Source organism: Cnephaeus nilssonii (genome assembly GCF_951640355.1).
Source record: "Cnephaeus nilssonii genome assembly, chromosome: 6".
In the NCBI taxonomy this organism is placed as follows: domain Eukaryota; kingdom Metazoa; phylum Chordata; class Mammalia; order Chiroptera; family Vespertilionidae; genus Cnephaeus; species Cnephaeus nilssonii.
In genome coordinates, this window is record NC_137077.1 from 60,557,197 (window position 1) to 60,572,439 (window position 15,243).

At 39.6% G+C, this 15,243-nt stretch overlaps 2 protein-coding genes across 2 annotated transcripts in view; one reads left to right on the forward strand and one right to left on the reverse strand.

Annotated features, from left to right (window-relative positions):
- LEMD3 (LEM domain containing 3) overlaps positions 1 to 15,243 on the forward strand; it is a 71,900-nt gene that overhangs the window by 8,874 nt on the left and 47,783 nt on the right. The window lies entirely within an intron of this gene.
- On the reverse strand, positions 4,583 to 15,078 carry LOC307101698 (ferritin light chain-like). The gene has a single exon (XM_079775008.1). It carries the CDS (start codon positions 7,346 to 7,348, stop codon positions 6,497 to 6,499), a length of 852 nt encoding a protein of 283 aa, XP_079631134.1. The 5' UTR covers positions 7,349 to 15,078; the 3' UTR covers positions 4,583 to 6,496.

Here is a 15,243-nt window from a genome sequence, read left to right on the forward strand (position 1 = left end):
GTTGGTATCAAATGGCAAGCTAACATTTAGGAACAAATGTGTGCAAACTGTTAAGGAGTTGAGTTCAGCTGTTCTAAACTAATTGAGTGATAAGTATGCACCAACAATTACTCTTCTGTCCTGAATGTGACATGAATGGAAGAAAAAAAAGTCCTTTAGTAGCAGTGAGAATTTTATCACATTGCAGAACATAATTATATAAATATATATAAGAAATTTTCTTATTGTGGTTAATTCGTGAAAGTACTTTATAAAGGAAACTTTTGCTCTGTAGAAGTTCACCTAGGTTATTTTTTAAAGCTTACATGTAGAGAGAGCCATTGAAATTAATTAGAAGGGGGAGTATCATTTTAGAGTATCTGTTTCTTCTAATCCCTGGGCTATGGCTTGGAACCATGGTTAGCCTTATTAATGACTTTCTAGGTTTTTACGTGTACCTTCCACGGTATCACAAATGCTTACTTGTTTGATTTAGCTCACTTTAAGGAAATATTTATGTAGTTTCTTCCATTCCTTTATTTATTCACTCACTCATAAATTATTTATTAAGCACCTATCATGTACCAAGTAATACCAGGAAATGACTATATACTTTCTAGAATGATAGGAGTGACACTTCTCCCAGACACACTGCCTCCTTCCCGCCCCCCTCCCCCCCATTGTTGAGTATGCCCTATGGTAAAGTTTACCAAATGTGTACTTTACACAAAAGAAATAGTTTCATTTCTTGCACATTCTTATAAGTAATTTAAAAAGTAAAAAAGGGAGAGACATGTAGAATGAGTTTGCAAAAAATGAAAATGTCATGGAAATCGAACTGTGACCTCCAGGTTCATAGGTCGACACTCAACCACTAAACATGCCGGCCTGGTGGTTTCTGAGTTTTAGAGCCCGCACTTGAACCCACAGTCTAACCTCCCAGTCCACAGTCTTAGCTACTAGGCAGTGAAAGATTTTCTTATGCATCTTTTCTCACCCATTAACTTTATTCGGGCAGGTAAGTCACTCTATAATCTCTGAGCCTTGATTTTTGCATCTGTCAAATGAGGGGATAGTAAAATCAGGTTACTTCCGGCCAATGACTTTTGTAGGAGGCTAAGGGAAATGCCTTAGAGAAATTTGAAGGGATATATAATTATATTTTTAATATTGTAAGTTAGAATTTCCCAGCTACAGTATCTCATTTAAGAAACACATGTTCAGCACTATGACATGTCCTGTCAGTAATGTTAATAAGTGATAGAAGAGTGGGTTAAATTTATAGTCCTTATCAGTAGTTTTACACCTTTCTCTCAAGCTGTCCAAGCAGATAAAAGGAACTATCTTTTTACATTACTAGTTGGTGCCTTACCTCTAGGTACTAAAAAAGGATATTCTTATTTTTTCAGTTATATTTATTTAATAGGTTATGAAGCACAATTTGAAACTAGATTTTAGCCTCATTGGCCACTCAAAGGTAGATTTGCTGATAGGGATGGGATACATTGCTTTAGTCCAAAATATAATAGTGAATTTGAGACAGAAAAATATTTCCTAAGAAATATTCTTAGGAATGTGGATGGGTCTTAGAGTAAGCTTGTGTTAACATTAGCTGAAGATCAGACAGTGCATGCAGCTGGTAGAGAATGATGGCCTGTCACATGCTGTTCTTCAGTTTGTAAGATAATAAGAGGACTATTATTGCTAAAGTGGGAAGATGAGGTATGTCCCTATGGTTGGGCAATAAATTGAAAGGGGGTAATAAGAGATTAGGGTTATCCTATATAATAAAAGCCTAATATGCTAAGTGTCCGGTCGTCCATTTGGCCATTCAACCAATCAAAGCATAATATGCTAATGATATGCTAAGGATGCTCGCTGTGATGTGCACTGACCACCAGGGGGCAGACGCTCAATGCAGGAGCTGCCCCCTGGTAGTCAATGTGCTCCCACAGGGGGAGAGCTGCTCAGCCAGAAGCCAGGCTGATGGTTGGTGAGCACAGTGGTGGTGGTGGGAGCCTCTCCTGCCTCCGTGGCAGAGCTAAGGATGTCTGACTGCTTGGTTTAGGCCTGCTCCCTGGCAGTCAGACATCCCCCAAGGGCTCCTGGACTGCAAGAGGGTACAGATCGGGCTGAGGGACCCGCCCTTCCCTTCTCCCCCGAGTGCACAAGTTTCATGCACTGGGCCTCTAGTCCTCTCTAATAAAATGGTAATATGCAAATTAACCATCACTCCACTACACAAGCCACGCCCACCAGCCAAGTCACGCCCATCAGCCAATCAGGGCGAGTATGCAAATTAACCCCAATCCAAGATGGCTACAGCCACAGAGAGCAAGGTTTCCCAGGTAACAGAGCAAGCCAAGCTTTCCATAGCCGTTGCAGGCCTAAGCCTCCACTGAAGCTACAAAGTTTCAATTATAGAAGGTAAACAAATTCAAACAAATGGCGGCAGAATGGAGCTTGAGAGAGCAGGCCAGGGTTGCTGGCGGCAACAGGGGAAGCAAAGCTTTCCGCACACCCTGGCTGGGCTCACCTGCTTAAGGCTACAAAGTTTCAATTGTAGAAGGTGAATTAACTGCCCCAGAAATGGCTGCCGCCCCAGGCTACAAAGTTTCAATTGTAGAAGGAAAATAAATTCCAGATACCAGGGCCTCCCCTTGGGTTGCCAGGGGGCGTGGCCGGCCTGCAAACCACCACAGGCCCCTCGCTCAGGCCGCCCCAGCCCCAAGGGAACCCCCACCTGATCTGGGACACCCTTCAGGGCAAACCAGCTGGCCCCCACCCGTGCACCAGGCCTCTATCCTATCTAATAAAAGAGTAAGATACAGATTGATCATCACTGCAACACACAATATAGCTGCCCCCATGTGGTCAAAGATCCTGCCCCCATGTGGACACAAGATGGCCACCACAAGATGGCCAGCAGGAGAGGGCAGTTGGGAGGCACCCGGCCTGCAAGGGAGGGCAGTTGTGAGGGACCAGGCCTGCAAGGGAGGGCAGTTGTGAGGGACCAGGCCTGCAAGGGAGGGCAGTTGAGAGGGACCAGGCTTGCAAGGGAAGGCAGTTGGAGGTGATCAACCCTGCAGGAGAGGGCAGTTAGGGGTGACCAGGCCGGCAGAGGAGGGAAGTTGGGGGCAAACAGGCTGGCAGGGGAGCAGTTAAGCATCAACCAGGCTGGCAGCGGAGTGGTTAGCGGGTGATCAGGCTGGCAGGCAGAAGCGGTTAGGGGCAATCAGGAAGGCAGGCAGGCAAGCAGTTGGGAGCCAGCAGTACTGGATTGTGAGAGGGATGTCCGACTGCCCGTTTAGGCCCGATCCCACCAGGATCGGGCCTAAACGGGCAGTCGGACATCCCTCCAGGAGTCCCAGATTGGAGAGGGTACAGGCTGGGCTGAGGGACAACCCCCCACCGTGCACGAATTTCGTGCACCGGGCTTCTAGTAAAATAATAAAATGAATTTGATAAACAGGATATTAAACATCATGGAATATAAGGAATTTAAAGTGCACTAGGGATCTTCAGTCTAAACAGTTCATATGAGGTACAATGAAATTTTCATCACATTTTGCATTGAAAGAATCAAATATGTGATTTGTTTATACCAGAGTTAATAGAAATATAATACAAGCCACATACATAATTTTAATTTTTCTAGTGGACTCATTACAATGTAAAAAGAAACAGGTGAAATTAATTTTATTAATATATTTAATCCTGTATATATAGGTTTTTATTTTTCAATATATAATCAATATAAAATTCCTGTCTAAGTTTGTCTAAGGTCAAAATCCTGTAGCAGAGCAGGGACTTAATACTAAGTCTGACCCTAAAATCTTGTCCTGTTCACTGTACTATTTTAAAGCATGGCCATCTAGTGTAGCTAGGTGAGATTTAGTTCTGCCATTGCTCAGCTATTTTCAGTTCACTGCAGTGACTTGTGATTTAATTATTACTTATTTTAAGAAATATAGGGCTTCTTAGCTTGAAGTAGAAGTGATATCCTGATATTTTAGAGAGAGAGGAAGGGAGAAGGATAGAGAGATGAAAACATCCATGAGGGAGAAACATAGATCTGCTGCTTCCTGCACGCCCCCTACTGGGGATTGAGCCCGCAATTGGGGCATGTGCCCTGACCAGAAATCAAACCTGGGACCTCTTGGTTTATGTGTTGATGCCCAACCACGGAGCCACACTGGCTGGGCTGTCATATTTCTTATTGGGAATATTTCCTTTTATTCTTTTCACCATTTTCTATTGTAAACTGCTTTGTATAGTTCTTCAAATTAGACATGTGGGAGGAAGAAATGGCCTTTTGATTCTAGCACATGACTGTCCTGGGAGATAAAGGAAGAGTCAGCTTCTGTTGAGAAAAATTAAAACAGAAAACTTACATTGGTGTAAAACAATTTTTAAGGATTTTAGTACCTCACTTTGGGATACTTTTATTCATTGTGATTTTTGAATTGTAAAAATTATCTCAGTTCTTTTATCTGGTGTTATTTTATGGTAGTTTTATACTTAGCAGCATTTTTCTTTTTAAAGAGGATCTTTTTTTCAATGATTTTTTAAAGAGAGTGGAAGAGAGAGGGGAAGACAGAAATATCCATGTGAAAGAAACACATTGATTGGTTGCCTCCTGCACATGCCCTGACCAGGGCCTGGGCTAGAGAGGAGCTTGCAGCCAAGGTACGTGCCCTTGACTGGAATCGAACCCGAGACCCTTTAGTCTGCAGGTCGACACTCTATCCACTGAGCCAAACCAGCTAGGGCAGCAATATCTTCTAATGAATTTGAATAATTTATTTGAATTATATTTGGATTTCTAGCAAATATTTGCTCACAAAGACAGGCTGTTTGCTTCTAATAGGAAATTTGGGCAGTCTTTAATTTTTGAATGTGTTGTCTTCCAGATATGTGTAAAATAGTTGTTTGAACTTAGAACATGTTTAATTATACTGTTTTTAAGTTTAAGTTCCTACACTAGCCCATAGAAGCATATTTTAGCATTAATGTAGTATTGGTTTAAGGTTTAGATCCTCAGAGCAGCAGACCAGGTTCTGTGGGAGTTGGATGGAGAGGTAGCAAGTTTATTTTTGGCTTTTCATTATTCTTTATTTCTTATACTTTTTGATCTCTTAATCCCTGTTCTTTTTAAAAATATATATATTTGTATTGATTTCAGAGAAGAAGGGAGAGGGAGAGAGAGATGGAAACATCAATGATGAGATAATCATTGATTGGCTGCCTCCTACACACCCCATACTGGGGATCTAGCCTGCAACTCGGGCATGTGCCCTGACCATGCCCGGGAATCGAACCTCCTAGTTCATAGGTCAACGCTCAACCACTGAGCCACGCTGGCCGGGCTTACTCCCTGTTCTTATACTGGCCTAAGCTTCCTACTGTTCTATAATCTTGGTCAAACATCTAAGTACTCAACAGTTTGTTTGTTTTTAAAAAAAATTGAGATACAATTGACATAAAACATTATATTAGTTTAAGCTGTTTAATGATTTGATGTATGTGTATATTGAAATTTTAGTTAACATCACTACACATAGTTATTTTTTGTGTGATGAGAACTTTTAAGATCTCTCTTAAGCAACTTTGAAATATGCAATACAGTATTGTTAGCTATAGTCACCATACATTATATCTCCAGGACTTACTCATTTTATATGTGGAAGTTTGTTCCTTTTGACCACCTTCACCCATTTCATCCACTTCCTTACCCCACCTCTGGCAACCACCTATCTGTCCTCTGTTATCTGAGTTCGGGAGTTTGGTATGTTTTTATTTTTTGATTCTACATATAAGTGAGATCAGTATTTTTCTTTCTCTGTCTGACTTATTTCACTTAGCATAATGCCTTATAAATAGTAGGTCCATTTATTGGGTGCTTGGCAAGTGTAACTATTTAGTCTTCTTAAGCATTTTTAAAAAAATATATTTTATTGATTTTTTACAGAGAGGAAGGGAGAGAGATAGAGAGCTAGAAACATCGACCAGCTGCCTCTTGCTCACCCCCTTCCGGGGATGTGCCCGTAACCCAGGTACATGCCCCTGACCGGAATCGAACCTGGGACCCTTCAGTCCGTAGGCCGACGCTCTATCCACTGAGCCAAACCGGTTTCGGCCTTCTTAAGCATTTTTTACATCATTTTATAACTGAGTAATTTTAATGGAGGATTAGATCAATTACTTTGTCCAAGGTTATAGATCAGAGAGAGGAGTTATGGAATTACGTTGTTGGTTAAATATGACTTGAAAGCTTATCCTCTAACCATTGCACTATACTGCTTTCCACTTTCATATATCCTCCCCTTTACCAAATCCCCACTCCTTTTTTTTGCTGCAAAAAGCTTGTTTCATTTGGTCCAATGCATGGGAGAGGGCTCCAGAGTGGTTAAAAGAATGAGTAGTAGTTTTGGGAAGAGGCTCAGGTAAAAGCCAGAGACACCAGGGGAATGCAAGAGTGGGGGTCCTCTGAAAGGTTTCTGGGCTCCAAAGGCTCCTAGTCGTGCTCGAGGGTGAGCCTTTGGAAGAGATACTCGTACAGCCCATCCTGGGGGCCGGCCAGCCTGCGGATGTTAGTCAGGTGGTCACCCATCTTCTTGAACAGCTTCACCTCCTCATCCAGGAAGTTGCACAGCTGAGGGTCTGCACGGGTAGAAGCCAGGGCATGCAGCTCCAAAAGGGCCTGGTTCAAGCTCTTCTCCAAGGCCAGGGCGGCTTCCATGGTGTCCTGAGTTTTGGCCCAGTCATCTTGGGAAGGTTTCTGCACGTCCTGGAAGAGAATGCGGCCGCCTCGCTTGTTTTGCAACTTTAAGAAATGCTCCGCGCCCTCTTGCTTCTTCTCTGCCAACTCGGGGAAGAAGTGGCCCACACCCTCCAGAGCCACGTCGTCGTGGTCGAAATAGTAGCCCAGAGAGAGGTAGGTGTAGGAGGCCCGCAGATGCAGGTTGGGCAGGCGATTGACTGCAGTCTCCACCTCGGTGGAATAATTCTGACGAATTTGGGAGCTCATGGTTGTCCAGCAATGAGGAGTTAAGGTAGAAAAAAAAAAACGGTGTGTTGGCTGGTTCTGAAGGTGGTTACTGGATGAGACGCAGGAGAGTGGCTGGAGGCTGGAAGAATGGAGGCTGGAAGAACGGGCATCCCTGGGTCTGTTCCGTCCAAACACTGTTGAAGCAAGAGACAGATCCGGGACCTCCAAGTGCGTTGCCCCCACTCCTTTTATTCCGTCAGCTACTTTTAGGTAAATGTTAGGGAAAGCCATTTGATTGAATTCATTGTAGAATTCTGACAATAAAAATTGTATGACTTTGCCCTGGTTGAGTAGTGACTCAGTTGGTTGGAGTGTCATCCATACACCAAAAGTTGTGGGTTCTATTTCTGGTCGGGGCACATACCTTGGTTTCAGGTTTGATCTCTGGGCAGGGCGTGTACCAAAGGCAACCAATTAATGTTTCTCTCTGATATTTATGTTTCTCTTTCTCTTCCCCTTCCCCTTTCTCTAAAATCAATAAAAACATCTTCGGGTGAGGATTTAAAAAAATAAGTGACTTAAAAAATTGTATGAATTTGTGATAAAATTTGATAATGTGAATGTCTTTAGTAATGATTGAGCCAATGGAATCAGTTTAGCCCAGCCTCTCTAAATCATCCTTTATCCTTATATGTGTTGTAGTTGGGTTGCCTACATTTTTTTTTTCAGTTAAAATATATGTCAATAGTTCTTAACTTGTGTGGGCTGAGAACATTTTGGGAAGTGTATCCATTACAAAGTGTTGTTTGAGGACCTAACACATGATTTGCCCCTCTCATATTGCACTTTTATTTTTCAACTGTATATCAAAATTGCTATGATTAGAATACAAATAATTATTATACTTATGGTATATATATTTTGTCATATTTTCTTAGTAAATGAATACTAACATTATTATGGGGATGTAAGTGAAGAGGTCCTATTACTTAAAGAGTATAAAATCATTGCTTAAAGCATGCTGTAAAGAAATTACATGTACTGTTTATAGTTTACCATTTGTTTTTAGACATTCATAGTGAATGTCAGGGGATCAGTTATAATGTTTAAATGACTAACTGACCAAACTACCAACTGGTAAAAGCCCCTTAAATTCAGAGGTGATTGTACTTTAAATACAAGATCTTTGTTAACCCAGATTCTATCTCTGATTAGTGACATTTTTGGCAGTTAGTGAAAATTAAGACATTAAAAAAGATTTTTGGCAGGAGCCTTGTCTTAATTGTCTCTTCCTAACAGATTTTCTAAGAACTCTTGTCATTTCTTCTCAGTACCTCTATGACAGAGACAAATGAGGAATGGATATATTGTGTTAATTTGTAAACTGAGTGCCATTAAAAAATATTTATTGTTGAAAGTATTACATATACTCTCCCATTGACCCCTTCTAGTCCACTCCTGCCCCTAATCCCAGGCCTTCACTACTCTGTTGTCTGTCCATGGGTTATACATACATGCATACAAGTTCCTTGTTGATCTCTTCCCACCCACCCTCCTTTCCTTCCCCTCCTCTGAGATTCAACAGTTTGAGTGCCTTTTTTTTTTTTTTTTTCCATGCTAGGGTTGGAAAGAGAAGAAAAAGCTGAGATTTATTAATTCCTTCTCCTTTCATATTGCTGTGCATAGTCTCAAAACATTCCATTTTACATCAGGTTACTAAAGTCCCAGAGAAGGTGACTTGCCTAAGATCACAAGTCATAAATGTTAGAGTTAGTATTCTTTTTTAAAAATCCTCATCTGGGGATATGTTTATTGATTTTAGAGAGAAAGGAAGGGAGAGAGAGAGAAACATCAATGTGAGAAACGTTGATCAGCTGCCTCCGTACACACCCTGACCAGGGATCGAACCCACAACCCAGGTATGGAACCGCAACCTAGGTATGTGCCCTGACTGGAAATCAAATCTGCAACCTTCTGGTGTGTGGGGTGACACTTCAACCAAAGGAGCCACCAGGCCAGGGCAGAGCTAGTATTCTTTACGCCAGAGATTTTTTTTCCATTTTACCCTTCTGCCTTTCAGTGTGGAGAGATACTTTTCATTTGTCTAAATGAGATAACTTCAGAAGTAAACATTACTTAGAGGAAAATGTGTACTTTATATTTTTAAAATTTAATTTGTAGTTTAAATTTTAGAAATTGTACTAGGTTGAAATTAATATAAAACAGGTATAAATTATACTAATACTTTGCCATCAAAGAAGGAAAAAGGAAATACCACCCAATTACTTTAAAAATATTTAGTGCCTTTAAAAAAATTCTGTAATTTTGGGGCTGGAAAATGGGAGAAACTGTGGCGACTTAAGTGTCCTTGCTTGGGGGCAGAATAGCAGTCCAAATGCATTTAAAAATAGGAGTGTAACACTCTATTGGGTTAGTTTAGATTGCTTATTTAATTTTTTTCAAGCAATCACGTCTATCTTCTTTAAATTTTTCTTTTTTTGCTTTAATTTTGTTGGGATTTAATGTGGATTAAAAGACACCGAGGTTCATCACTAGTTGCTTAGTGGTAAAGAACCATAGTATAAGTATTGTTGTTAAATAAATAAAAATCCATACACATATTTGAAAAGATAGTTTATAGTAGGATATATAATATGTGTTGGGGGGAGGAATAAACAGCTTACAGCAGCAAGTCAAAATTCTGGTCAGTCTGTAGCTACTAGTAGAACATGAATGCAAATACGTTATTTTGTGCTTTAATTTACAAGAACTTTTACTATTCATTACAAGGTTGTTGTCATAATTTTCTTTTTGTCAATTTTTTGTTATGAATCCTGGTTCTGGGGGAAGGAAGTCATACTGCATGAATAAAAGCAGATAAACTTAAAGTCAACATTTTTGGCACATAAGATCATAGGAATTAAAGGAGTTTTACAAGTCACTTGCTACTTTGGGCAATGGGGTTTGAGAAAAGATGTTTTAGTTGGGCTAAACTAATTTGGTCATAAAGACAGTCTTAAACTGATGGTTTACTTTGGGGGTATATATGAACTGGGACTGGAGAGACTCAAAGAACTGTAGGTCTGTATTTGTGAGTGTGCCTCTGTCTCAGTTCTGTGCTGAATTTTGCATGCATGCTTTCATTTCTAAAAACAATCCCAAGAGCCAGGTATTATTATCATTACTTTAGGATGAGGAAAACTGAGGCTTAGGGAGGTTAGAAACTTGTCCAAAGTTAGTAAGTGGCAAGATTTGAATACATATACTATCTGTATTGTTTGTGTCTTCTCTGATTTGTTTTTGGATTTCTTTTGGAATTATCTCTACCTCCCCATTTAAAAAAAGTCTCATATTCTACCAGACCAGCAGTTCTTAACTCCAAAGGCCCATGCCCCTATATATATTTCTTGGTTTCAGAGAGGAAGGGAGGAGAGAGAGATAGACACATCAGTGATGAGAGAGAATCATCAATTGACTGCCTCCTGCACACCCTCTTCTGGGGATCGAGCCCGCAACCCTGGCATGTGCCCTAGACCGGAATAGAACTGAAGACCCTTCAGTCTGCAAGATGACGCTCTATCCACTGAGCCAAACCAGCTAGGGCTGCACATTTTTAAATGTGCATGCAGTTTTCTGGGGAGAGGGCTCATAGATTTTATCAATTTCTCAAAATGGCCTGTGATCCTCCAACGTGGGAAGGTACAGTGAGTTTTCATCTGGTATTCCTTAGTACTTTATTGAATGGAATTTAATAAATAAGATGTGGTATGTGGGGAAATAAGCTTGAAATTAGTAATAATTTGGGAGTTTTAAGATGCCTTGAACATTTACTAAATGGGTGTCATTAAAGCATCCGTTTTATTTACTTAGTTTAGAAAACTTTTATTACTGACCAGTTCAAATTTCCATCTTTAGTATATAGTAGTTCTATGCAGTCAGGTGTGATATTTTTTCTTTTTAGTCCTCACCCAAGAATATGTTGTTTTTCTTTTTTAAAAAAATTGATTTTGAGAGAGGAAAAGAAAGGGAGGGAGAGAGAGGAAGGGAGAGAATGCGAGAGGGAAACATGGATGGTTGCTTCCCATATGCACCCCGACTGGGGATCAAACCTGAAACCTGGTAGGTATGTGCTCTGACTAGGAATCGAACCTGCAAACTTTTGGAGTATGTAACGACACTCCAACCAACTGAGCAACCCGGCCAGGGCTAAAGTGAGGTTTTGAAGTCAGAGCATAAAGCAGAAATTAAAGTCAAAATGATATTAAGTCCCCTAGATTTAGAAACTGCCATATGGTCTCTCATAAAGACCAGTTTTTTTTCCTCCCATGTAAGAATAGGCTATTTTAGTATCTGATGAAGTATTAATGACCACAGTACATCTTTAAACGTTAAAATCATACTCAGTGTTTGAAGTTTTTACAGTATAAGAGCCACAGGGCAACTGAGAGTAGGTGATAGAATGGCATCTTCATTTCTCTCATCTCAGGATTTGTCCAGGGCATGTGCTTATTTATTGCCATTAACAGCCAATATACGATGATTGTGGGGAACTGCATATCTTATTTTTTAGCATTAATTTACAAATATTTGTTCTGCTACAAATAGAAGTTGTAGAAGTTAGAAATAGACATTAGGTGAAAATCTGATACGATTTCAGTGTGTGTTGTACTTTCTGGCCATTGTGTTTATGTGGAAGTATGGGTTTCACTCTTAGGGTTCCATATATTGTAACCAACAAAAAAGGTCTTATTTAGCCTAGTTTACTGCATGTAATACCTGCTTATATTTTGTTTTATCCAGTGGTTTTATTTTGTACCTAATAATGACCTACTTAAATTGCTCTGTTTCTTAAGTGACTTTTCATTTCTGTCTGGTTTCTTCGTGAGCTAAAAGTCAAGATGTAACTTTTAAGCACATTGCTCATAAAGTAAATGAGGGGGGGATTTTCTTTTTAGTTCCAAATTTAGTTCATGTTTGTGCTTTGTCTATACATATAAAGCCCTTTTCTCTTTTATCAGAATTATACTCCTTATCTCCATTTGATGAATAAAATGAAAACTAATGATACCATTGTAATTAACCCAATTATTCATTAACAGGAAAGGAGTAAAGGGAAGGCCAGAAAATATAGTCATGCCATTTGTGCCAGAAAGCTCAGTTTAACACTCGCAGGGTCTGTTCCCCACAGATCCTGGGGGAAGGGACTGGACAAAGAAAGGATAGACACATGCCCAATAAAGTCCAGGTAACATAGGGGAAGGGATTACCTGTCAGGCACACTTGGGAGCAGGTCATTGGCTAGAATAGGTGTGGCCACTGCAAGCACAGAAAGATTTGATACTTAAACTCCTAAACAAGAAGAGTTTTCTCTCTTGGCTTTCTTGACCCTTTCTCTCTTGCTGCTTGCACCTGACTCCTGGCTTGTGGGGCTATCTGCATTTGCCCACATGGCCCACAGCCATGTGGACCCCATGTACAATGGACTGATAGACTGGATCTAGCCTGATGCTGTGCCAGACTCAACTCCACTATGGAACGGAAACTTTGGACACTGGCTTTGTTTTTAGCTTTTTTTGGATCCCCATCTGCACATTTTCCAGAACTGGTTTAAGGGAAATGGGACTTTAGAAACCTAGGGATATAATTCCATGTGAATAAACCTTTCTACCACATCTCATTCTCTCCTGGAGACCTCTGGAGATTCTTATTCCAGTGGCACCCCAAGAACTCCACTCCACTAGGAATGGAGAAGGGCAGGCCACGCAATTCTCCTATCTATATGTATATAAAAGGCTAATATGCCAAATGGCCTTCCCTCCGTCCAGGTAATGACATCACGTAGCAACGCCAGGCTTCCTCTCCCTAGCGACTAGCCTCCTTGCAGTTTCTTCAGCCCAGGAACACTTTGGCCAGGTGGAAACACTTGATACTGTAACCAAATGTCTGTGAAGCGTTTTTCCTGTGCCTCATCTCATTTGATCCTCACAGAAGTCCTGGAGTAGGTACATAGGAGACTCGGTGGAATCCTATTTTCTTTTCATTAGCCGGAAAACAGAGATTTAGAAAGTTTAGAAATTTGACCCAACTGAAAAGAAGTAAGAAAGGTGGACCTTGAAAATGACTTAAGGTTTTCTCACTGTGCAGAATATAGTCAAACACTGTTGCAGTTAAATATTTTACCCTTTGTTCTCCCTGCATGATCTATAATAATAACCTGCTTTGTGTTGATATTTACTGCTGTGTTGCTGACAATTACCTGAAAGAGAAGTTGGGGTGCTTCACTGGGATGGAAAAAGTTTAGCTAAATCAGAAAGCAGGTCTAATTAAGCAAGTTTGTTCTATATCTATTAATATAAAAGGCTAAGTTGAATCGCGCATGCGCAATACATATAAAGCTCTCTCTGGTGCCAATTGCTCGTGTGTGTTTCCATCGGTCATTGTTGATTGTGAATTTGGTTGAGACTTCTATTATATAGAAAGGGTGAATAGCGATATTAAAATATTTCTTCTAGTTAATTTTCTTTCATTGTGCACGAATTCGTTCACTGGGCCACTAGTAACACTAATTAAAAATATTTTTTTAGTTCTATTTACCTTTTCATTGCACTGCAGCTTTTCTCTCTACAATTTTATTATTTGCATATTGTCTTTGTTCTACACAACTATACTGGTAGTATTTATTATCTCTAGTCATTTAAAATATTAAACACATGCATTTGATTGAGAATGTTACTAAGTAGAAGACCTCTTGTATTTAATTGTATGGGAAATGCATGTTGCTTTATTGCATTGCACTGCAGACAGGTTACATAGTGTAACCTGGCTCTCTAAATTCTCATTTAGCAGTATTCTTTTTGGCTCTCTAAATTCTCATTTAGCAGTATTCTTTCAGAACAAACCTAATTATAAGAATTTCACCTATATTCTTGGCAATGTAAACCTTGAGAAAGTGTTACAGTCTCTAGTTAGTAACAGTTAATGTTTAAAATCTCTTAATACAGTGAGCTGTCACCATGTTTAATAAATTACAATATTGCATTAACATAAATTCCTTTGGCTGCCAAGTTATCTGTTGTACACATGCTTTGTTTTATTTATAGATTTATATCTAACCTTTGTGGGTTGATTTGCTTTTATTTTTCTATTCACTTCACTTGTTACCATACAGTAATATAATTCTTTAACTGGCATATGTTTAAAGTTTTCAAGCGTTCTGTGAAAGTACTGAAAAAGCAGATCACTAAACTTTTGGACTTTGAGAAGTATAGTAAGATAATGCTTCCATAATTTACATAAGACAGAGTAGTTTGTCTTTATTAGCATATGTTCTTATATTATCTTTCCTCCCAACTTTGGGGAAACTAACAGGAGTGCCTTTAGTTGATGACATTAGATGGAGGCAGCAGCCTAATTGTTTCCCTCTGAAGTTTTAAGCTACTAAAGACTTGGGGGGTTGGAGGAGAGATTCATAATTAACTAGTTATCTTAGAGTAAGCTCTTGATATATTCTTAAAAGTCTTCCCTTGGATTAAACATTTGTTTGAATGGAAACTAGTTAGCTTCGGTAATTAATAATTCTGTCAAATATTCTTTGAGTTACGGGTGTTATATTAAAATATCAGAGTTAATTTTTGGAAGGGATAAACTATCATTAAGGTCTTTAAAATGTGTAATATATTTATACTAGAAGCCTGATGCACCAAGATTCGTGCAAGAATGGGCCTTCCTTCCCCTGGCTGCTGGCACTGCCTTTGCTCTGGCCGGAGTCGCCTTTCCGCCTTCCCATGCTACCCAGAGGCCCGGAGCGGCTGGGGTGGTGCGGAACGCCTGCCTGTGTATGCAAATTAACCTGCCATCTTTGTTGGGTTAATTTGCATACCCACTCCTGATTGGCTGGTGGGTGTTGTGAAGGTACGGTCAATTTGCATCTTCCTCTTTTATTAGTGTAGATTTTCTTGATTTGCTAGAGATCTAACTTTCTAATTTAGTTATTTTATTTTAGGTAGATGAAGCCAGTCTTGCTAAATTATTACCTCCCAATTCCATAGGTTAAGCATGTTAGTAATTTTGACTCTTTGTTAAACATTTACTTTTTAAAAATTATTAGACATAAGCTCCTATATTTTGGCTATTTTTGTATATGCCAAATTTCTGACATTATTTTAGTAAAAGAGATAAGTTAAAATCTAATTTCTAAATGTAAATGGTATGAGTTTAATAAGACTATTATTATCCAGGTCTTTCTAAAATAAAACAATACCTTACATTACAAT

What these genes read in the sequence shown, in the direction of transcription:
- LOC307101698 (XM_079775008.1), bottom strand. Translation starts at nt 7,348, where the DNA reads ATGACACTCCAACCAACTGAGTCACTACTCAACCAGGGCAAAGTCATA.